This window comes from Hemitrygon akajei, chromosome 14 (assembly GCF_048418815.1).
Source record: "Hemitrygon akajei chromosome 14, sHemAka1.3, whole genome shotgun sequence".
Classification (NCBI taxonomy): Eukaryota; Metazoa; Chordata; class Chondrichthyes; order Myliobatiformes; family Dasyatidae; genus Hemitrygon; species Hemitrygon akajei.
Genome location: NC_133137.1, coordinates 70745378 through 70770742, shown reverse-complemented (window position 1 = coordinate 70770742; position 25365 = coordinate 70745378). Strand labels below are relative to the sequence as shown.

General features: G+C 40.7%; 1 protein-coding gene across 5 annotated transcripts in view; it reads left to right on the top strand.

Annotated features, from left to right (window-relative positions):
* Positions 1–25365, top strand: part of celsr1a (cadherin EGF LAG seven-pass G-type receptor 1a) — a 368062-nt gene that overhangs the window by 221903 nt on the left and 120794 nt on the right. For all 5 annotated transcript variants that reach the window (XM_073066355.1, XM_073066354.1, XM_073066352.1 and 2 more), the window contains 2 exons: positions 2558–2673; positions 10815–10903. In XM_073066355.1, the coding sequence (XP_072922456.1) occupies positions 2558–2673; positions 10815–10903 (205 nt within the window). The remainder of the gene's footprint in view (positions 1–2557; positions 2674–10814; positions 10904–25365) is intronic.

Sequence of the window (25365 nt, the reverse complement as noted above, 5' to 3'; positions counted from 1 at the left end):
GTGTCCCTTTGGGGAATGATAGTTATAAAAGTCCTTTCATTTCATGCCACTCATCAATCTCTGATGCAGGCTGAAGGTGGAGATGAAGTAGGCTAAGTAAAATTATTAACCTTTTAGTTCTAGAGACTTAATTTCAAAAAGGCAAAATAATTTTAAACCCCTAAGAACCTTTCTACTGATCCATCTTAAAAGTAATAGTTGTATAATGAGCGGTTTGAAGAAGAGTGCCATGCTTCTAGCTAGAGTTGAGTTTTCTTTGTCAATCTCCACCATTCTCGTAGGCAAATTGCTCCTTGATTTTCTAAGTAAAGGAAAAGGTATCTATGTAAATTCAGTCAAGAGCATGTTATCAGTCAGCACAAAGTATCCGCAGTTGCCAAATTCTGTAACAGGTCTCATTGTCAAGTTGAAAGGTTGTTTATGAACATTTCTCAGAGCAAGTTCTGCTTATCTTAAAAAATAATAAGTAAAATCCTGAATACAGAACTGGATCTCTGATAAGGTTGTTTCTTTTCCATTGTGCACCAATAATGACATTGTAAAGTGTTGATTCTCTTACTGGATCTGCCTTGGATCATCTTCTCATCATTATTGAACATAGATTTGTAATCTTTGAAGGCTGCAAATGGATTAGAAATTGACCAGAGATATTCATCCTGTTAATTCTCCATTGAAATAGCGCCATGTTGGGGAATGTGGAATGTGGTAAAAGTGAGGATTCAGAATGAGGAAAACACTTCTTTCACCTAATGAGGAAGTGATTTAGGAGCCAGGTCATCTCACTGGCAATTTCATAAGAGTGGTTTTATCTAACCATTGCATAACAAGTAAATCAGTGCATTTGTTTTTCATGTGAGGTTCACAGTTGTGTGGTTCGGAGGCACAATATCTATGCTGTTTGCATGAGTTTCATATAACAATTACAGCACAGAAGCAGGCCATCTCGGCCCTTCTAGTCTGTGCCGAAGGTCAAGCTCCTAGTAGTTAGGATGACAGAGAGGCATCATAGTAGCAAGTTGGCCTGATGAAGCTTGACCTGGATTTTCTACACCCGTCAGTAGGACTTTGCCTCTGCAAGATGATGATTAATTACTTTAACACATAAAGAATAGAAAACAGGTTAAGTACCCCTTACCCGAAATGCTTGGGGCCAGAAGCATCTAAGATTTTGGAATATTTGCATCTTATTAAGACACCTTGGGGATGGGACCCAAGTGTAAACATGAAATTCTTTTACATTACATATGCAGCTGGTGTGAAGCTCACAGGGAGAACACAGTCAGATGTGATGGAGTTCGATCCTCCACAGTTGAATGACCACCCCCAACTGTGTCTATTACTGGGTTCCAATGCTGCGATTGGCTTCAGATCTGCAATTAATTTTGAACAGCTGCCCGTCCCGCAGCAACTATGATGGGAGGGGGATGATTTAATACAATATTTTTAATAATTTTGTGCATGAAATAATGGTTCATTGAACCATCGAAAAGGTAAGCTATCACTACCTCAGCCGCCATGGGGCTGTTTGGCATCACCATTATTTCTGACTGAATTTATGTGCAACCGGTAAGCAGTCTTCTTCTTACACCTGTTCATCACTGATGTTTTCATTCATCATGTTAGATTTTCATCAACAATGATCTTGGTAAACTCTTCTGTGAATTTCTCTGCTGCTTCATGATCAGGCATTTTATTAGCACAAGTCTTTAAAAATTTAACACCATTCCTTTTCTTAAATTTCTGCAACCAGACTGCTGTATGTTCACAATTTACTTTTCAGTTCGTCATTATAGATCTTCGCTTGTTTCGTGATCCGCATACCATTAAGTGGCATATGTTCACTCCAATGCTGACCAATCTTCGCTAACATCACACAACTGAGATCTTAATTTTTTTGCTTTATGCAGTATATTTCTATTTTTCACTAACTTCTGTTCATTGCATATGTGAGGACACTTCTCAGACCTGCCTGTGGTGCAGAGAGACCGGTGCTTCGCCCGAGAACCTTCCCAGCAGCTTGTGGAATTTTCCAACTGTGACATCATGTCAGTGCTCAAAAGATTTCAGATTTCAGCAATTTTCAAATTTTGGAATTTTGGATGGGGGGTGCTCAGCCTGTACAAGTAAAAGTTTTACACGGGTTTCCTGCATGTAGCAGTGAATTCCATTGAAGCCCATATAAGCAAAAAAAGCAAATTTCCTCCAAGGATCTGGTAGGGGCAAGAATCTGCCCAAGCATTTCTTCATCATTTTGCACCCTGGATAGAAGATCAATTTAATTGACCATGAAGGGACAGAATGGAGTGAAGCTATAATTGGATTCTTCCTCTAAATTCTCAAAGAATTTATGAACTATAGACATTCAATTCTCTATGTATCAGTGCATGGGTTTACATTACTAACTGAATATAAAAACCTCTACTGAGTTTGGCTTGTTAAGCTGAAACAGACTAATTCTCTGCTTCTGGCAGAACACAACAGGAATGACATCTTTTTCGCTGTTCCAGTATGCCTTGTTAATAGGTAATAAATGTTTCTGATTCTCCCTCTGCTGCAGGTTTGCAACAAAGGAAGGAAATGCTTTGCTGCTTTATAATGGACGATTTAATGAAAAACATGATTTCATTGCACTGGAGATCATTGAAGAGCAGATCCAGTTGACGTTCTCAGCAGGTAAGTCAGCAATGATCATTTCTTCAAAATGTGAAATGGGCCATTAGGGGTTCATGTGAGCTAAAGTGAACTTAATCAGCATGTAGTTCGATGCTTTGTTCCAGCATAACTAACCATAGAAAATTGAATGTATAACTTGAGCTTAATGTTCATTACAGAATTGTTATGGCAAGTCAAAAGTTATTTGATCCCATCGAGTCTGCACGAGCTTTTTCAGTTGTCGGCCACATTCCACCCAGTCCTTCCCTGCAGCTTTGCAGATTAATTTCTTTCAGACTTGCCTAATTCCTTTGAAATCCTTAAATGTTACTAAAATATAAACCCACTTCTAGATCTATTCCACTGGCAAGCACACTTGGTCAAAAGTAATTTGTGTTAGCTTCCCAAACACCTGGTTAGGGCTTTTCCCCTGGCTAGTACTTAATGTTTTTCACAAAAAGCTCTAAATCACATCTTGAGGCACCTGTCTACTGAATGTGATTTCATCTGAGAAGAATGTTCTCTTTGAAAATTTGCATCAGCAAATCATATCACAACTTTTAAAGACAGGTGCTTTATGCATAGTTGCATTAAACATTTTCAGAGTTAAGAACTGCATGCGGACTTAGCATGTGACAAGCCTAGTGCTGATCTTCTCAAGAGTCCGATAACAGACATGCTGTGTGTGAACTGCCAGTCCACAAATGTTCTGATTCGTACCAACTTTTGGAATCTAAAGAAACCTCATCATCTGTTTTCACTTAATTTCAGGACTGCCAGGCCTTTCTTAGCTAATCTGTGTTAAGTATCTATATTATTAGTTTGCTTCATAAATTTTAATTTTTCCTCATTTCCTTAATTGGCCGTCCTTTAATATAAGAAAAGCCAGGTGCATTTGTCTTTCCCGCAGATATTTAACAGGTTGAGAACTTCACCTGCTTCTCACCCTGTGTGGCTGTACTGAATGGCACTCAAATCATGTCAAATCTGTGCCTTATTTTTTGCCCATCCACAACCAAACTTAAGTTTTAGAAGGGGAAAAGAAAATCATGCATAGTGAACCATCTGTACACTTAACAATATTCCAGGAATTGATAGAACGTCTGCAACTTAGAATATCAAACCTTTCAGCCAAAGCATGGCACTTTGTGGCCATCAACCATGGAAAAAGAAAATAATCGGGGAAAGAAATCTCTTCGGTTCTGAATCAGACTTATGAGTCAGATCGAAGCAAAAGCAGTAACTCACTTTCGTAATGGAATAATATTATGCCGATCCTTCATTGGAAACTGGAACTTTGGAGGGTCGCAAAGGAACAGATAAATCAACAGAACTTTGATTTTTTTTCAATAATAATTGAGAATAATTTACTTAATGTTTCTCAACATTTACTTCATAAAAGCAATTTGACTACATTATAAATCACTTGTACTTAATATTTTTCTCTCAATAGTTCATGTCTATAGGTGATGCTTATCTTGTTCATTGGGGCTTGTATTACAGATCTTCATGGGATAATTTAAATCAAAGATTATGCATTTTATGTGCTTAATCTTTATCAAGACATGTAAATCTTGAGCCTGTACCTTTCACACAACCCAATAGATTTACTGTGGCAGGAAATGAGGAGAAGCATCTGTTCTCATGCAGAAACATTTTGTTTGAATTGTTTCATTTTTTTTATCAGTCTTGTTCTTTTGCTTTTATTAAACTTCTTAAACAATATCTCATGTTGTGCTTCGCCTTTGGTGCAGGTTGGAGTGATGAGGACAGAACATATCCACACAACACTGATGCTGGTTGTTCTCTCTTTAATTTTTGAAATACTTTTTTCTGAGGTCAGGGTCTGACTAGTGCAGTGTGATGCTCAGCAAAAATGCTATTTTGTAATATCATTGTGTCTGCAAATTTCTCACCCCTACTATTAACAGCCCAATCTCTCTATGATAACTTTTGTTTTTAAATACTACTTTAAATCAAATAATCTAATATCTTTTCAATATTAACCCCAAGGACATAAGTATGCACAGAAACTTGGCCTAATGAATAAAATTAAAATTTAGAATCTTCTATTACTTTTGGATGACTACTTTTAAAAGTTTTAGTAATATTGCAAAAGAAAGCAGATTCCAATCAAATATGCCTAGTACTCCAGAAATGCATTTTTTGTTGAAATGAATCTGTCAGCTGAAGTGTTTCTGATTCTCCAATTACCAGAATCCTGCTCCTAATTATTGTTTTATTGTGTTGGATATTCAAGCGTAGCACACACGACACTGACATTCCAGCCGTGCTCTGCAGTCGTATCATTAAAGACGTTGAAGTGTGTGTTGCTGCTGCACCTTGTCCACTGCTTAATAATCTGCACCAACAGTACTACTGGACTGATCATTATACGTACTTTGTTTTAAGTTCGTTTATAATTGCCCAGCTGTTAAAGGATATGAACCATATGCTATTATGGAAAAGACCGCAGCAAGAGATTTTTTATTGTTGCAGACTTTAAGATTTCTCTTTCAGTTTCTTTCAAAATTTGATGTTTATAGATGATGCTGATGGACTGTGTGTGACTGGAACTCTGATATGATGTATGTTACATTAAAATATTTCTTCTACTTCTTGGGCCCTTGGCACCCAGTGGAGCACAGCCAATCAATGACCTCCCGTCTCCATCGCCCTCTGTTATGAGCCAGTTTCTCGAGGTAGACCAGGAGTGTCCCCTCAATGTCTCTCCTCCATCTATTCTTGGACATCCCTTTTCCCTCTTTCCTTAGGGATTCCATTTTAATGCCTGCATTCTCAGGCTCTGGTTGATGAAAGTCTGCAGTTTTAATAGTGTCTTCTTTGTTGTTCTCCAGGTTTCAGAGCTACATAGGAGCACTGTTTTGACATTTAAGTTGAAATTGCTGATTTTGGTTTTCCTTGACATGACTCTGGATGTCAACAATTTCTTCAGATATTGAAAACTGCTCTGGCCTTGTTGATCCTGGCTTTGCCATCCTCATCCCTTCCAACATGTATACTCACAATGCTTCCAAAACAGACAAGGAAAGTCACTTGCTCCAGGGTTGTATCTCTCATCACTGTCGTGCCGTTTATCTTTACTTTTGTTTTATCTACATTTGGTCTTATTTGGTCTACATTTGTTCTCTTGCATCTGTTGGTTAGAGATGGGCAGTAGGGTGATGTCTTCTGCTAACTCTAGGTCATCAAGTTGCCACCATGTAATCCACTGGATTCCATATTCTAATTCAAAGCACTATAATGCTGCTGCCTTAATTGCCTATTAATGTTGCAAACTTTGTTTAGTTTTAATTGAATATAAGATTTTAAGACAAGTTGACTTTGATTGGAGCCAAAAGAACATTTAACAATGTAAAGTAATTCATTTGTTCTGTCTGTGCAAAGCTTAGAGAAGTTCCTCTTGGTCCATGTGCTCTTCCCCTCTTGTCTAAAGGAAACAGCACCCATCTTATGGCAATTTAACCCATTGGCTGATTTGTTCCAACTCTTATGAGAGGTCTCTAGGTTCCCATTCATGAACAAGTCTAATGTCCAAAACTGATTTAAAAGTTAAGGCTGTAGAATACATTCTGTTTTCATCTGTTGCCAACTGCTAATATCTACACCCAAAGTAAATTTACACAATGATTGGTGCGGTGTGACAACCTAAACCAACACCTGGCCTTTCAACACCTGGCAACTGCTTGGTTTTCTAAGTATTCGGGAGAGCATGGCAATGCAACAGTTTGTACTACAGGCACAGCTGCAGGGATCGGGTTAGATCCTGGCTTCAGGCATATGTGCTTTTGTGTGTTCCCTCTGACACAGAATGTACATTCTTTGTATAACCCAATCTACACTCAGTGGCCACTTTATGAGGTACCTCTCGTACCTAATGAATTGGCCACTGAGTGCATGTTTGTGGTCTCCTGCTACCCATTTCAAGGTTTGACTTGTTGTGCATTCAGAGAAGCTCTTCTGCACACCATTCTTGTAATGCGTGTTTATTTGTGTTACTGTCGCCTTCTTGTCAGTTCAAACCAGTCTGGCCATTCTCCTCTGACCTCTCTCAACAACAAGGCTTTTTCATCCGCAGACCTGTCACTCACTAGATGTTTTCTGGTTTTTCTACACCATTCTCTGTAAACTCTAGAGACTGTTGTGCATGAAAATCCCAGGAGATCAGCAGTTTCTGGCAGCAACAATCATTCCACAGTCAAAGTCACTTAGATCACATTTTTCTCCGTTCTGATGTTCAGTGTGAACAACAGTTGAGCCTCTTGACCATGACTGCATGCTTTAATGCATTGAGTTGCTGCCACATGATTGGCTGATTAGATATTTGTATGAATGAGCAGCTGTACCACTCAGTGTATTTATCATGTTGTTTCTCTAAAAAGCAAATTGATCAGGTTATTTTATGGCCGAACCCACTGGAACTTAGCTCCCTCTTTTTTTCACTTAATAGATTATCTAAACTTCTCTATATCGAGATATTGAATTTACGCTGTAGATTGTCACAAGGAACCTATCCCTTGAGTATGAAGAGGAATGTTGAAAGTAGATTTATATTTTACTTACCTGCTGTTTCAACTGAATTGTGTGCTTCATTTGACAGACCCATTTTCAGCTGCTGAATCAGGGATTCTATGGCAGTGGACGGGGGAAATGAGGTGATTCACTTTGTTAGGAGGTCTAAGCTGACAGCTGGACTTGTGCCTCAAGGAGTGAACCATATCTCTGTTCTCCTCCCATCACTCTGCTGGTCACAATGCAAGTGGTGATGAAAATCCAATGCCTCAGGTTTCTTAAAGAGTCTGCAACTTGTGATCTGGAAACTAGCACGTGGATTGGTGGTAGGATTAGATGAAGAAATTATTCTCCTAAAGGGAATTACAAGGGGAAAATATGCAGTGCTCTGGAGAAAGAGCAGGAAATTGCTAGTCAGCATGGTCATAGTTGGCTGATTTTAATTGCATAAAGGCCAATCACAGACACTGCACTGCAGGAACATAAATTTCTGATCTGGAATATTCTGCCTACCGAGACCACAATTAGCTGGAACAGATTTTAGAGTTTCATTATGCTTCTCAATGTTGGCTCCAGTTTAACAGACAATGGGCCTATCAGGTGTAAATAGTAACTCCTGAGAAATGTTTTGAAGCTGCCAAAGATATAAAAACTGCTATGGATTAAATGACACCTCCAGTGCTGATCTTGGCTTCATCTGCTTCCAGACAAAACATCTTATGTTGCCTCTGGGTCCTACCACTCCTGGTTTCCCCTTCTCTCTTCTGAGCCCCCATGTTTCTCCTACCTCACTTCCTCTGAACCCTCAATCCTCCATCTCAAAACATATCCCCTGACCCAACCTCTGCCTTATCTTCACTACACCCTCTGACCATCCCCTCTCTGGGGTGGGACGTTTCTTACGCCTGCACTCACACCTCAATGTCTGCCATGATGCTGAGCTCTTCTTCCATCACCTCCATCTCTGGGCCTGCCTCTTTGGCAAGGACGCCACTCCCATCAGTGATGCCTCCTCTTGCCTTAAGCTTCTCCTTTTAGAAATCCCGCTCTGGCCTTCTGCCTGCTGTGGACTATTTCATCCTTACATGTTGACAGGTTATTAGCTATCTCAGTTTTGCCACTCCCCTCATTATTCCACCCCTCCTGAAAGCACTGCTCTCCACTCTCCCTCCACACTAATCCCACCCTGACCATCGAACTTGCAGATAAGGGCTGCTCCAGTCTGGTGAGGACAGATGGCACCACATAATGACCCCTGAACCAGGACCCCACACCATCACCGACCTCCTCACCTCCAGAGACCTCCCCTCTACAGCATCCCACCAAAATGCCACAGTGCCTATTTCTACCTCTTCCCCAAAATCCACAAACCTAGCTGCCCCGGTAGGGCTATTGTGTCCATGTGCTCCAGGTCCACAGAACTCGAGTCTTCGTATCTCGACCCTGTTTTGTATCCCTCCCCCTTAGTTCAGTCCCTTCCCACCAACATCCGTAACACCCCGCATGCCCTCCACTGTTTCAGCAACTTTAGTTCCCCAGCCCCGACTGCTTCATTTGCGCCATGGATATCCAATCCCTGTACACTTCCATCCCCATCAGGAAGCCACTTCACTCCACTAGCACTCTCCTCTGTCTGTCAGCAACTTCTCATTTGACTAGTTCCACTTTCTGCAGACTAAAGATGCAGCCATGGATCATTAACCCGGGTAATTAACCCGTGCCTGCCTTTTCGTCGGTTACATGGAATAATCCGCCAGTAGAGCTGCAAGGCTCCTTTTCCACTACATTGACGTCCAAATTAGGGCTGCTCCTTACTCCCTTGAGGAGCCCGTCAATTTCACCAACATTGCCATCAACTTCCACCTGCCTTCGAATCCATTTAGTCCATCTCCCACGCCTCTCTCCCCTCTCTTGATTTCTCTGTCTTCATCTCCAGAGACAGATTATCTACGAACGTCTTTGACAGACTCCCATCGTAACCTTGACCACACCTCTTCCCACCCTGTCATTTACAAAGCTGCGATTCCTCTTTTAATTCCTCCATCTCATCTGTTCTTATGATTAAAGTTTCCATTCTAGGACATGTTCTCTTTTTTTTTCAGAAAATGGAGTTTACCTCCACTGCTTTCAAAACAGCTGTCAACTGCATCTCTTCCATTTCCCACATATCTGCCCTCAGCCCATCCCATTCCCCCACGTGGCATGATAAGGATAGGGTTTCCCCTTGCCGTCACCAACCACCCCATGAGCCTCTGCATCAAACACTTCATTTTCCACAACTTCCACCATTTCCATTGGGATCCCAATACTGGTTATGTCTTCCCCTCCTCTCCGCTTTCCAAAGGGATCACTCTCTCCGTGACTCCCTTGTTGGCACAAACCTCCCCACCAATCCCCCTCCAGACATTTATCCCTACCATAATACCAATGTTCCCCTACATCAATTCCACCCCCCCCCCCCCCCCCCCATCACCACATATGTGAGACGTTCCTTCACCTGTGAATACACTAGTATCAGTTATTGGATCTGGAGCTCCCAGTGTGGCCTCTTCTATATTGATGAGTCCTGATGCAGATTGGGAGATTGCTTCATGAAGCACCTTCACTTCATCTGTTGCAACACCCAGGATTGCCCAGTGGCCACCTATTTTAACCCCACTTCTCATTCCATACATACTTGTCCGTTCATGGCCACCTCTAGACGCTGATTTGAGGAACAGCACCTCTTGGTGTTGTTGGCGGCCTTCAACCTGTTAGCATTAACGTCGATTACTCCAACTCCAGTAACCTTTCCCCTCTGTATTCAGCCTTTCTTTTCCTATATCCCTCTGGTCCCTTTCCCTCGTGACCTGCCTTTCACCCACATCTGCCCTCTAGTTCCCCACCTTCTTCCCTTTATTTCATATAATCCATCTATTTCAGCCTTTTACCTCCACCAACTATCACCTCCTCTCATCATTCCCACTCTCCACCCCCGCCCCCATCCACCTACCTATCTTCCCCCTTCACCTGGGTTCCCCTGGCATCCAGCATCTTGTGCTACCTTCTGTCCCTCCTCCCTTTTATTCTGGCTTCTGCCCTCCTCCTTTCCAGTCCTGATGAAGTGTCTTGGTCCGAACCATCAACTATTCAGCTCTCTTTGTAGTTGCTGCTAGTTCAGGACATGTAAATTAATTTGGAATTAAGAATTATTTGCCAAACAGTTCTTCTGCGTGGAAATGAACAAAGTTACAGAGTCCGTGCAGGTTCCAAACTGCTGGCATTCTTCAGGAAAGTTTGGGCCGTTACCTCTAATACATGCTTTGCCAGAATTAACTCACTAGACACAGTGAATTGCACTCATCAAAGCATTTCACTTGATTGCTGCTGGATTTCTCCTGTACATCCTTCTCCCTCACTGGATTTGTCACCATCAAAGCAAGCTAAAGAGGAGCCATAATCTAAAGTTTCCAAAAACCCGCTACAAGTTGCATCAGTTTTGTTGAAACTCAAGTCTGTTTCATTACCCCTTTGTAGTCCAGAATACAGGAGAGAATATTACAGAGGGATAATTTGTCTTTTTTCCACAGTTTATAAGTTGGGTTAATTTGCCTTGGTGCTCTTTCAACTGAACTGTTAATATTTAACAGGCGAGTCCACGACGACAGTGGCACCCTTCGTACCAGGAGGAGTAAGTGATGGACAGTGGCATTCCGTCCAGGTTCAGTACTACAATAAGGTAGGTGATGAGTGATAAGTTTTCAGTAAAGAAATGTACATGATTAACATAGAAAAATAAGCAAATACAATACTGTGCAAAAGTCTTAGGCACATATATACAGCTAGGGTGCTTTAAACTTTTGCACAGTACGGCATTTGTCAATGTGGAGTGAAGAATGAGTTTGTAAATCTGGCGGGAGCAAGGGATGTTGAGAATGGGAGAGTGATGCGCCTTGGGAGGGGTGTTGGGATGACAGAGGAGGAGTGCCAGGAGTTGGGGTGGTGTGGGTACAGACACACCCATCCCTGAGACACCAGGCATGGTCGTTTGATTCTAAACAATTGGTTTATTGGTCATTACAGAATGTCTCTCTGGTGCTTCCCATTCCCGTCCCTCTCCCTGCCGCCTTCCCATTCTCAGTCCACAATAGAGACCTATATCAGAATCAGATTTATCATCACTCATATCTGTCATGAAATTTGTTTTTTTTGGGTATATGTACAGTGCAATAGATAAAATTACCACAGTACTGGTGCAAAAGTCTTATGCACTCTAGCTATATGTACTGCATGTGCCTAAGTAGTTGCACAGTAATGTAGACTTTACATGTGAATGAGTGTTGATAAAAGTAATGTCAAGAGATGTTAACATCTACAAGTTTGAAAATTAGTATTTAACATTGACTACATTTGCGCTCCTTTGACAAGAATCCATTGGCTCAATGGCCTTTATCCGTTCCATTTCTGACTCATCTCTCCACTTTCTCAATCACTCTTTCAATATTTTTGAAGACAAGCTGTCTATTGATATCTTTCTTTTATAAGCCTACCAACTCCATCGTCTATCTTAACTATATCTCTTTACAATGTCTCCTGTAAAAATGCCTTTGCCTTTTCTCAGTTCCACATCTGTTCCCAAGATGAGGTTTTCCTTTTCAAAATATCAGAGATGCACTCCTTCTTCAAAGAACAGGGTTTCTCTTTCTCCACCATTGATGCTGCCCTCACCCGCATCTCGTCCATTTCCCTGACATCCGAGCTCACTCCATCTTCCTTCTGCATTATCAGCGATAGAGTTTCTTCTGTCCTCTCCTACCACCCAATAAGCCTCCACATCCAGCACATAATTTTCCACAACTTCTGCTATCTTCAACAGGATGATACCTCCAAATACATCTTTACCTCTCGCGCCCCACTCTGTATGTGCCGTAGGATCTCTCCCTCCATGATTCCCTTGGCCATTCATCCCTCCCCACCCATCTCCCTCCCAGCACTTATTCTTGCAAGCTGAAGAAGTGCTACACCTACCCAGTCACCTCCTCCCTCACCTCCATTTAGGGTCCCAAAAAATCCTTCCAGGTGGGGCAACAGCTCACTTGCGAATTGGTTGGGGTTGTCCACTGTTTGTGGTGCTCCAGATGCTGCCTCCTCTACATTGGTGAAACCCAACATAGAATACAGGTCTGCTGTGGCAAGCACTTTTGCTCATCCGCAAACAACAGAATCTCCCAGTGGCCAATTATTTCAATTCCAGACCCCGTTTCCATTCTGACATGTCAGTCCATGGCCTCCTCTACTGCTACGATGAGGCCAGTCTCAGGTTGGAGAAGCAACACCTCATATTCCATCTATTCCACCTCATATTTCCTCATAGTCCCCAACCTGATGACATGAACATCGATTTCTCCTTCCGGTAATTCTTCCTGCTCCCCTGTCCCTCTTCTTCAATTCCCCTCTCTGGCTCCCCTGTTAACTTTTCTCCTCACCTGCCTGTCACCTCTCCCTGGTGTCCCTCCTCCTTCCCTTTCACCCATGGTTGTCCCTCCTCTCCTACCAGAGTCCTTTTTCTCCAGCCCTTTACTTTTTCTACCTATCACCTCCCAGCTTCTTACTTGAGTCCCCTCCCCACCCACACCTATCACCTTCGATCTTGTCCTCCTCCACCTTACTCTTCTCCCTTCTTTTCCAGTCCTGATGAAGGGTCTCATTCCAAAACATCAACAGTTTATTCAGAATCAGACTCAGGTTTAATATTATCACCATATATCGTGAAATTTGTTGTCTTTGTAGCAGCAGTACAATGCAATAAGTAATAATAGGAAAAAGAACATGAATTGCAGCAAAATAAATAAATAAATAATATGTGCGTTAAATAACTGCAAATATAAAAAAGTAGTGAGGTCGTGTTCATGGGTTCAATGTCCATTCATAAATCAGATGGCAGAGGGGCAGAAGCTGTTCCTGAATCATTGAGTGTGCACCTGCAGGCTTCTGTACCTCCTTCCCGATGGTAGCAGTGAGAACAAGGCATGACCTGGGTGATAGGCGTCCTTAATGATGGATGTCATCTTATTGAGGCATCGCTCCTTGAAGATGTCCTGGATACTAAGAAGTCTAGTGCCCATAGGTAACCTGACTTGCTGAGTTCCTCCTGCATTTTGTGTGCATTGCTTAGGATTTACATCATCTGCAGAATCTCTTGCGTTTATCATTCTGAATAACGGGCGCTGTGCAGGACTCGACTGTCAGCAGTATATTGTGCGTAGCCAAACGAAAAGTGATTATGCCTCCCACTTCATCCCTCCTTAATGAACTGAAGGTGCCCATAAGGATGGAAGTGGAACAAGCTTGTTAACTGGTCTGAGCTTCTCGTCAATCGTTATTTCTGTTAGTAGAATAAACAGCAGCATAATGGAAGAACTTTATATTAAATAGGGAAGCTGTGCTGATGGCTTTCCAGCTCTTTGTTCTGCATGTTCTTCCTTTTCTGAGGATAATGACTCAAGCTGTCCTTGAATCTTATTCAAGTTAAAGTTTTGTTTCATGGTCATTGCCACTAGATGCTGGTGCTATCTATATGTCACGATTGGGGTGCTCCACTACTGTGTTAGAGCAATTCCTTCCTGTTATTTATTCTTCGAATTTTCATAGTTCACTTGTAAAAGTTCCAAGTTTTAAAACTTCTGAAGTTCAAAGTGAATTTATTATCGAAGTACATATATCTCACCATATACAACCCCGAGATTCATTTTCTTGGGGGCCCTACTAAGAAAATCGAAGAACCGACAAGGCGGTCAAACAACCAATGTTCAAAAGACAACAAACTAGGCAAATACAAATGAAACCCCACTGATTTCCATGGCTATGGAGACGGCTCTCCCACCCCAAACCCCGGTCTTTGTGGATGCTGTGTCATTTGCTACCCTGTTACAACTCAGTGCCAAGAAATAAGACAGCACATAGCACACAATTGAAGGAATTATATTTATAAATCTACACTTAACTAAAGGGTTAGTAAAGAAAAGCAAAAAAGGGCCCATTATAATGAAACAAGTTGGAGCTCAACTCTTCTCAAAATTCATATTCACCGATCCTCAGTCGCTCTCGGCGCCTGGCTCCATCGAATCACAGTCCCTCACCGGGTGGAATCTTATGACCGGTTCTGTCCAGCGTCTTCTCTTTTCGTCTCCCGCCAAACAAAGGATCCAGCTTACATCCAAAGCACCACCATCTCTAACCATAAACCAAACACTGCTTCTACAGAAAGACCACTACATTAGCAGTGAAACATTTTCCAGAGTGTTACATAAAAAAATAATAAATGAGCAATAAATATCGAGAACATGAGATGAAGAGTCCTTGAAAATGAGTGCGTTGGTCGTGGCAACATTTCAGTGATGGGGCAAATGAAGCTGAGTGAAGTTATCCCTTTGGTTCAAGAACCTGATGGTTGACAGGTGGTAACTGTTCCTGAACCTGGTGGTGTGAGTCTTGAGGCTCCTGTGCCTTCTTCCTGGTGGCAGCACTGAGAAGAGAGCATGTCCTGAGTGGCAGGGTGGGGGTTCCCAGGTGATGGATGCTGCTTTCCATGGATGATGCTTTTTCCCACAAAAGTTTGATTTGGCTTTCTTCTGTTATTTCACTCTCAGCCCCCTCATTAACCGATTGGGGACCGGAAGGTGTGATTAACTTTAACCATGTGTCAGGGTAAAATGGGTAACATGGTATTTCTTTTCTATTGTCCATCAACATTAATACAAGGAGCTTATCTGAGAATGATACAGATTTTATCACTAATGCAACTAAAATTATCTCTTGCTATTTATTGTTTGAAAACAAATAAAGATAACACACCATAAAATCTATCTTATAGTGCCCAACATAGAAGCATGTCAATGCTGCCCTGATTAACTATTTCCAGGCTGCATTACATTTCCATCTGAATGTGGGTCTTGTAGCCTAACATTAATAGTTTGCAAAAAATGCAGGGATTTTTAATTGTATAAATAGAATAGACAGAAACTGGCTTGAAGCATGCGTTCACTGGTGACCTCTGTTTCAATTTTACTTGATGTTTTGTTCTGTGAAGTCTGCACATAGTCTCAGTGAGCCTGTGGGTTTCCCTTAGGTGCTGTGATTTCCTGCCACATCCCAAGCATGTGCTGGTTGGATAATTGATTGAATGAGGGGGGAAAAAAACTGTGAACCTTGGGAGGATGCAGAAGTCCAGCAAAGAAAGTGGAAAGAACACACCATTTTCCCTACTCACCACTCAGCCTTGCACTATCAAACATCTCCAATGCCAGCTGTGACACAGCCGATTACTTACATTTTGATTTCATGAGCAACTTTGGAACTGCAGGGGAAGAAATTGTGTTAGCATCAGCTGACGCAGCATAGAAAAGGAATCAAATTAGGCTACTGTTGATTTGCCTCGGAATCCCAAAGTCAGTGTTTTACATGTACTAAAATGTACAAGGGTCTACTGATGGCCGGAACATTTAAACCCAACCTTCTACACAAAATTCTGCATTAAAATTAACTGATAATTTGTAAAAACAGGAATTGTGTTAAAATGCAAAAAAACATGAGAATTATTCCTTTGGAAAATATCAGAGAGTCTATTGGGATTGACTAGTTAGGAAAGGTTATAAAGTCCACAAGTTAACCCAAACTTCCATCTAAAAACACCATAACTCATTAGAGAAATGAAATATGTAACAGTTGTCAAGAAAAGTTATTTAATAATGTTATTGGAGATGGATCTGTTGCTTTTGTCTGCCTCTGTTATCTCTCCACCATGTTTTTGACATGAGCATGAAATGTGACTAGGGAATTTGTAGTTTCCTGTTTCAAAGTGCCTCATTGCCTGTTTTGTTATCCACAAAGTATAAAAGGTTTACAGTCTGAGGTGCTGGCTTGAGAAGGCAGGAAGGTAACATTAGGGCAAGATTTATGCTTTGTTTTTACTCAAAGCACAGATGAAAACAGTTGCTGGGTGATAGGAAGCTCTGAGCAGCCAGCTATATAGATCTGCAGTTGGAGAAGGTGAGTGATGATGACCTAACCAGTTAAACTAAACAAGAGTTAAATAAATACATTTCTATTAAACCATACCTCGCTTCAGATTACATTTCACATTTTACAATAATATATTTCAAAAAGCTGAAATGGTGGAAACCAAGTAATCACATGCTTGGAATAAATAATGCACAGAGAAATTTACTTCCTAGATTGTCAGTGGAAAATCCTGCTCAGATACAATAATAATTGGATAACAATCATGTGGTAAATGAGCTATCCACAGACACCTACAGCAGCAGTTTAACTATTACATTGAAATGATTGTGTTCCTTATCCTTCTCATACTGACGTAGGAGTATTTGATATTGAGTTCAATCATTTCATTTCAGTAAAATAAAACAGGCAGATCCGAGTGATTTGTGTTGGCTGTGTTGTTGTACTGAGATATAATCATATCTAACTCCTGGTATCCTATACATGGAAGCATTGCCTTCAGTTGTCTTTCCTGACTTCATTAAAGACTGCCATCACCCAGTTCACGCATTGCTACCATCAGGGAGGAGGTACAGAAGCCTGAAGGCCCACACACAATGATTCAGGAATGGTTTTTTCCTCTCTGCCATCCAATTTCAGAATGGACATTGAGCCCATGAACACTTCCTCACTACTTTTTTTATTTCTATTTTTGCACTGTTTATTTAGTTTAACTATTATATATTCAGTCAGCCCTCCTTATCCGCGGGGGATTGGTTCCGGGACCCCTCGCAGATACCAAAATTCGCGGATGTTCAAGTCCCTTATTCAACCTGTCTCAATCCGGTGGACCTTAGGACCCAGCGGAACCCCAGATCTTATTTAACCTGTCTCAGTGCCGTGGACATTAGGACCCGGTGCCAGAGCTCTGAATGCGCAGTGTTTCTCTTCACGAAAATAATCACGATCACGATTGAAAATAAAGTGAATATAATAAAGCGATTGGAAAGAGGTGAAACACCATTGGTCATTAGAAAAGCGTTAGCCTACGTCAGTCAACGATCTGAACAATTTTAAAGGATAAAGTGAGAAAGGCTCTGCCCCGATGAAAGCTACAATTATTACTAAGCAACGCAGTGGTTTAATTATTGGGTTTTGGGGTTTTGGTTTTTGATCCTCACACCAACCCGGCACGGTGGAGAGCGCACTCCATAGCGATCTGTCACTAGATCGAACACAGGAACTTCCCAAGCCCGGCGCTGAAACATACGTTCTTAAGTGTTTTATATGCATAGAAAGGTAAAATATATACTATATACTAAGACAAATGTTTAACTAACTGATGCTAAATAATACCAAATGTACCTGTTCCGACTTACTTAGTAAGAGAACTTCCGATTTTTTTCGATCCCGATGCATGATAATCCATGCACATCCTCCCGTATACTTTAAATCATCTCAAGATTACTTATAATACCTAATACAATGTAAATGCTATGTAAAATGGTTGTTATACTGCATTGTTTAGGGAATAATGACAAGAAAAAAAAGTCTGTACATGCTCGAACAAGGAGTGCTGGAAGACCACTTCCGGGTTTTCGTGATCCGCGGTTGGTTGAATTCACGCATGTGGAATCTGCAGATCAGGAGGGCCGACTGTAATTCTGTTTTTTATTCTGTTATTATATATTGCATTGTACCGTTGCCACAAAGACAACAAATTTCATGGCATATGCTGGTGGTATTAAATCGGATTCTGATGACTTCATACAATCCCTTTTCTGAACTTCACCAGCTCTCATTTTAATAAGTCATTTTTGTCAGTCCTCTCCTAGGCTTTAGGCGTGAGATTCATTTTCCAAATCATTTCTCACTTACACATTGGAACCTTGTTTTCCTTCTACTGATGCAGTATGAGTGTAAATTGTTGTTATGGTTGGGCGTTGATTCTGCAGCAAGATTTCCAGATGTGAAGCATTGTAGTGCACTAACTAAGGAATGGTTGCAACTATCTTGGGATATGAAGCAGCCACTGCAATGTTTGAGTGTGAAGCAGCAGATGAGAATTCTGTTTAGATTTCATTTTACATCATCATACCAGAATCTCAAATGAAGATTCTACAAGTGTTAACACCTGTACTTTTCTTGTAAATATACCTTAATATAGATTACACGCTAGTTGATCTTTTATTGATCCTGTTATAGTTACTATTCTATAGATTTGCTGAGTATGCCCACAGGAAAATAAATCTCAGGGCTGTATTTGATGACATGTACGTACTTTGATAATAGAATATACTTTGAACTATGAAATGCACTTTTTGGCCAGTGTATTTTGGGATGTCATATAAGGGTTGGACATATATAATAGTCTGTTGGGCACTAAAGAATGTGGATGAACAGAGAGACCTAGGATTCAAGTCTACAGCTCCCTGAAAGTGACACCACAGGTGGATAGAGTGGGGAAGAAGGCGTACAATCCGAAACAGTTACTACATTAAAGAAGCATCTGGACAGCAAGGCTCAGAGCAAATGAAATTAGTGTAGATGGGCAAAACAGTTGTCATCGATATGTGGGTCAAAGACCTGTTTCTGTGTTGTACAATAACATCCATAGGGCGAAAAATCTGTCACTCAGGCGCCACCAAAGGGTCCTGGATGATCAGATATCAAGTGCAGAAGCTCTGAGGGGTGGATGATGGGAGAAACTACGGAATGACTTACTCTAGTAGTGAGGCACAATTACTTGTGTTGATCTTACACAGATTGTCACAAAAATGAAGTGGGTATTGAAATAATGCAATAGTACCTCTGGCTTCAGTTAGTCTTGGCATGAGTGCAATGTACACATCAGGGAAGTTGCCATGGAGTTTTGTTATTTGATAGTGTTGGCTGGCCTTCCGAAATGGTTTAGATCTAATTCTATACTAATTACAACTGGTGGAATTTAACTCATAGCTTTCATAGGTTTACCCATGGCATGGCATACAACAGATCTATACAACAGATTCCCATGGCATGGGTTACCGTTGCCTCTTCTTCCAGCTGTTCATAAACCATCATCACATGTTACTCTTATAATTGAAGTTTGTGCTCTTTGCTAGTATAATTCCTCCAATATGTTCATTTTTACTCATATCTTCATTCGTAATTCTTCATTTTCACTGAAGATGGGGTTGAGTTTCGGACAGGTTCAATCATGAATAATTTCTGCCATTCAATTGGTGAAGAATTGTTGAAAACATTGCAGGTCAGAGCGTTTTTTCTCATAAGCTGTGAGGCAGCAGTTTGGAATGTAGAGAAGAAACAGAAAATTGCAATGACAAGCCTTCAGTGATATAAAGAATGAGAAAAGAAATGGAGTCTGTAAATAACCAGTTACCAATAAGGAATACTTGTGGATGCAGACATTCCTGAGGAACATAGTCTTGGAAAATGTGTCCCTGTCACACCCAGCCCTGTCCTCTGCTGTGAGCAATCCTGCAGCAAGGGAACTAACCAAAAGATGATGAAGTTTGTATACAGTTGACATATCGGTGCCTAAGTGCCAAATTGTCCAAGATCCCTAGAACTCCCTATTCTTCAATTCCTTGGAAAATAGAAGTCTCCTCCTCCTCCTCCAACCCACCAAAAAGGTCTCTCACATTTGCTCCATTGGCTGTATATGTCAAGGCGCCATAATCCTTGATATGAATCTGTGCAGAAACCGTAAAAGAGGAAAAGAGTCATATAGGTTACAGTTCCATTTCATCCACAAGGAACATGAAATTAAAATCAGGAGGTGTAATTGTGTGCCTTAGACGGATTCTGTTTATGATCATAGAGCAGTGCAATCAGAAGTTCCTTTAGGGCCCAGGCACTCTTGAAGCATTTAGCCGTCTGATTTTATGGTCCAATTTAAAAAGGAGCATGCCCTTTTTCAATGGATTTGGTGACATTTGTCTCCTTAATGATAAAGTGATAAACAGACTTACTCTGAGAGGTTTATTTGATGTCTGTAATGTAATAACTGCATTTTCACATACGATTATTTTCACCCTGTGCATAAAAGTCATTTACCCTTAACAGAAAAGGACAATCAAATGCTAATCTATGCAGGATGGTTGTATCAAATGGAAAGGGTTAACTTGCCATCTGTACTAAACCAATGCTTTGGCAATGATTACAGGATTTTGATATCTTTCCAATCATCTGCTTTGGATGACTGGAAAGGAACAAGCTCTACTTTATTAGATGTTGCCACTTGCCCCCATTCTTCATAACACATTGCCTATTCATGCCATTGGCATGCTAAACCATAATTTATGATCTTTGGTATATGTCGGAACAGTAATCACAAAACAACACTCTTTATTGTGAGCAGCAAGGCGTGTTCACGAGATTACAATCGGCAGGGTAGTAGATGGATTGACCAGGCACACCATCCCAGTTCATGGACATTTTCTTTCCATTCAGTAGGTTGCAGAATGTACTTGTAGTTATGAAGTTACCATTCCTTTAACTTTTGCAGGTTCGTAGTTATGGTAGCTGCTTTTGGTTGACTGGAAGGACACCACATAACTGGCAAGAACTTGCTCAGGCAGTCACTGACAGGGGTCTAGATTTAGCACTTAGTAGAGTGAGACAGTACTCTCCGCTGATGTCAGAAAAGTTACCCTTGAAATTCTTATGATGTGAACTCTTTTCCTGAAATCAATTAAAGTTGGGCGTTGTTGGAGGAGGATGTTTGCAGCCTGGTCATGCTGGATATCACCAATCACAGGCAGCAAGTCTGGAAGAAAAAACAAAAACAATCAGCTAATATTTAAAACAAATATTGAGCATTGAATAAAGATTGTAAATATTAAGGTAGAGATTGATTTTTTTAACTGGATGAAAAAGCTAATATCTTCTATATTTTGAAATAATTTAATGTGAAGAGCAAATGTTTTCTTTGATTGGCAGAGATTGGTGGGTACCTGATTTTTTTGGCAGTGCAGCTGACTGCCTTCATTGCCATGGAGATGGCTGCAAAAGTACTGTAAATGGCGGTTTTGAATGGCCAGCATAGAGTGTCTTGTTGCAGGGTTTCAACCCAAAACATCACCAAATCCTTTCCTCCCACAGATCTGTTTAGCCTCTGAGTTCTTCCACCTGGTTGCTGCATTAGTGATAATGTTGTTGGAAGTTTATACCTGCATGAAAATGATGACAGTGTTGTAGTGACGATGAACACTGAAAAATTTTGAGATGTACAGTACTGTGCGAAGTATTAAGTACATATAGCATATAGCTAGGGTGCCCAAGACCTTTGCATAGCACTGTAGTAATTTTATCTGTTGACACAAAAAAAAGCAGTTTCATGACATATGTGAGTGATGATAAACCTGATTCTGATAATGGATCTCTATTGTGGACTGAGAGTGGGAAGGGGGCAAGGAGAGGAGAATCATGGTTGGGAAAAAGTGGAAGGGAGAGAGGAGGGAGCGGGAATCACCAGAGGGACATTCTATAATGATCAATAAACCAATTGTTTGGAATCAATTGTCTGCACCAGCAGCATCTCCTGCCTCTGGCACTCCTGTCCGACACCCCTCCCTCAGCACTCCACCCTTGCTATTCCTAACATCCTTTGCTCCCACCAGATTTACAAATTTGCTGTCTATTCCATGTTGAAAAATACACAACTGTGCAAACGTCATAGGTACTCGAGCAATGTACATGTGCCTAAAACTGTTGTATTATTCAATGAATGAGCAAAGAAAATAGGTTCCACTTTGCAGAACTGAACACCATAAACTTTACTTCTCTTCAAGGTGCAGTATGTTTTTCAGACTCTGCTAACAAATTCAAAAATCCTATTGCCCTCTGGAACAGCCAAGCTTCTGAAAATTCCCATTTGTCTATCTAATATATCCTGACATGAATGTGTAAGATATGATAATTTCATCAAGACTTAATTATTAAACCAATAGATGTCAAAATAGTCATTAAATTCAAATTGAAATATTGAAATCAGATTCCCAAATCACATTGGAAACAGATAGAGGATATAAAAATGTTTCATTTCTATTAAGACTATTGAAATATGTAACTTTCTAGTTAAGGAAGGAAATAATGACTGACATGTTTCTTCAGATGTCGGATGTCTTCTTTTATTGTGGCCTTGTGACCTAAGAGTAGTCAAAGCTATTTCCCATTACATGTGGGCCCATTCAGAAGCCAAACATTTTGTGATGTTTAACAAGGCTATAAAGTTTCACATTCAGTAAATACCCAGAAATTGAGTTTGTGCCAGTGTCCTTTAGATTGTGGTTTTGATTTCTTTTTTTAAAAAAAAGCACAAAGCAAGTTATCTATTATCAGAATGCTTATTTTGAGTTCTCCATCATGTTTACTTAATGTCAAAGTGAATTAAGTTCCGATGGAGAAGACAGGCAGGTATTTGTAATAGAATGCTTGGATGGAATTGTAAACCAGCAAACAGAGCAGAAAAAAGAGCCACTGTATTTCACAGATGAGATTATGCATCTGTCATCTAATAACACCAACTGATGCAAAGATGATGACTGGCCTTCCTTATGAAAGTTCAAGTAATTGGAACAGATTAAGTGGTTCTGAACTCTTACTAAAGTAACATTTTTATTTGATTCCAAAAGTTCAAAGTAGATGTGTTATCAAAGCACGTGTATGTCAATGCATACTACCCTGAAATTCATTTCCTTGTGGGCATTTATGGTAAGTACAAAGAAACCCAAGAGAATCAATAAAAATCTACACAGAAACAAAGACAGACAAACCATGTGCAAAAGGCAACAAACTGTGTTACTCTTAAAAAAAACCAAAAAATAATAACATTTATAAATAAGTAATAAACAATATTGAGAACATGAGTGTAGCATCCTTGAAAGTGTGTCCATAGGTTGTGGAATCAGTTTAGTATTAGGGCGAGTGAAGTTATCCACTCTGGTTCAAGAGCCTGATGGTTGAGGGATAATAGCTCTTCCTGAACCCGGTGGTGTGGGTCCTGAGGTGCCTATACCTCTTTCCTGATAGCAGCAGAGAGAAGAGAGCATAGCTTAGATGGTAGGGGTCCCTGATAATGGATGCTGCCTTTCCTGCAACAGTGCTCCTTGTAGGTGTGCTCAGCGGTGGGCCTCACCTGAGATGTACTGGATGGTATCCACTGTCTTTTGTAGGCCTTTCCATTCAAGGGCATTTGTGTTTCCATACCAGGCCATGAAGTAACCAGTCAGTACACTGTACCTCTATAGAGGTTTGTCAAGGTTTTAGATGACATACAGAATCTTTGCAAACTTCCAAGTAGAGGCTTTACCATGCCTTATTTGTAATGGCATTCACATGCTGGACCCAGGACAGACTGTATGGAATGATAAAGCTGAGGAATTTAAAGTAACTGACCCCCTCCGTCCCTGATGAGGATTGCCTCAAGGGCCTCCGGTCTTCTTCTTCTGCAGTCAATAATATTCTCTTCGGCGGTTTTGCTGATGTTGAGTTGTTGAGGCACCACTCAGCCAGATTATCAATTTCTCTCCTATATGCTGATTTATCACCATCTTTGATTCAGCCAGCGAGCGGTGTCATTAGCTCTGGCTTTAGAGCTGTGCCTAGCCTCACAATCATAACTATAAAGCGAGTAGAGCAGGGGGCTAAGCACACAGCCTTGTCGTGCACCTCTGCTGATGGAGATCGTAGAGGCGATGTTGATGCCATTCTGAAGTGACTGGGTCTACAAGTAAGGAAATCGAGGATCCAATTGCACAAGGAGGTATTGAGGCCTAGGTCTTGGAGCTAGATCTTTTTGAAGTAGCCTAGATCTGATTGTTATCAGAAATAATATTTACACAACCTTTTTCTGCAGTCATCCAAGTTTGCACTGAAGTAATGCTCTACCATTGCTAGAATTTTTTTTGTACCATAGAACTGGAGTGGAAACGACTATAGATTTTCCTTTCAGAATTTGTAAAGGAAGCTTAATAAGACCAGTAGGATTCTATGTAGACGCCTGCTGGAATAGGAAATTTTAAAAAAACACAACCTAAATCTTACTAAACAAATCCAAACCTGAACAGGCAGGAGATAGGGAACCTGGTGGTGGTCCTACACCACCAGGTTCAGGAACAGTTATTACCCTACAACCATCAGCTTCCTGGACCAGTATGGGTAACTTCAGTCACCACCATGAACTGATTCTACAACCAGCAAACACACTTTCAAAGACTTCATGTTCTCCGCATTATTTTTTTATTTGCACTGTGTTCCTTGCACACTGTTTATTTATCAGTCTTTGCTTATGTGTAGTTTTTTGTAAATTCTATTGTATTTCTTTTTTCCCTGTGAATGCCTGCAAGAAAGTATATGGGAACATATGCATACTTTGATAATAAATTTTCATCAAGCTTTGATTGTAAATGCATAGTTAATGCGAATGTTAATAACATGTAAAACAGCAGTCTATAGTTAAATAAGCCTGTCACTCTTCAGTGTCCCAGAGGATCTATCCTGGATCCAACATATTGATGCCGTTACAAAGAAGGCACAACAGTGGCTATATTTCATTAGGGGTTTAAGGAGATTTGGTATGTCACAAAGACGCTCACAAATTTCTACAGATGTACTGTGGAAGGAACTCTAACTGGCTGCATCACTGTCTGTTTTGGAGGGGCCACGGCTCTGGATCAAAATAAGCTGCAGAAAGTTGTAACGTTGGTCAGCTCCATCATGGGCACAGGCCCCCACAGTATCCAGGACATCTTCAAGGAATGCTGTTTCAAAAAGGACCCCCACCACCTAGAACATGCCTTGTTCTCATTGTTACCATCAGGAAGGATAGACAGAAGCTTGAATGCGCACACTCAACAATTCAGGAACAGCTTCTTCCGCTCTTCCATCTGATTTCTGAATGGACATTGAATCCATGAACACTACCTCACTACTTTTTAAAATTTCTATTTTTGCATACTTATTTAAAATATAGACTTACTGCAATTCACATTTTTTCCCTCTATTATGTATTGCATTGTACTGCTGCCGCAAAGACAACAAATTTCATGACGTTCGCCAGTGATATTAAACCTAATTCAGTGAGATGGTCAATGCATGCAGGCTTGCTTTCTGTTGGTATGACAGAAGTTTCATGTGGATTGGAATAGCTTGGATGTTCATCCTTCAGGAATGTTATAACTGTTGCCTCAGGAAGGAATC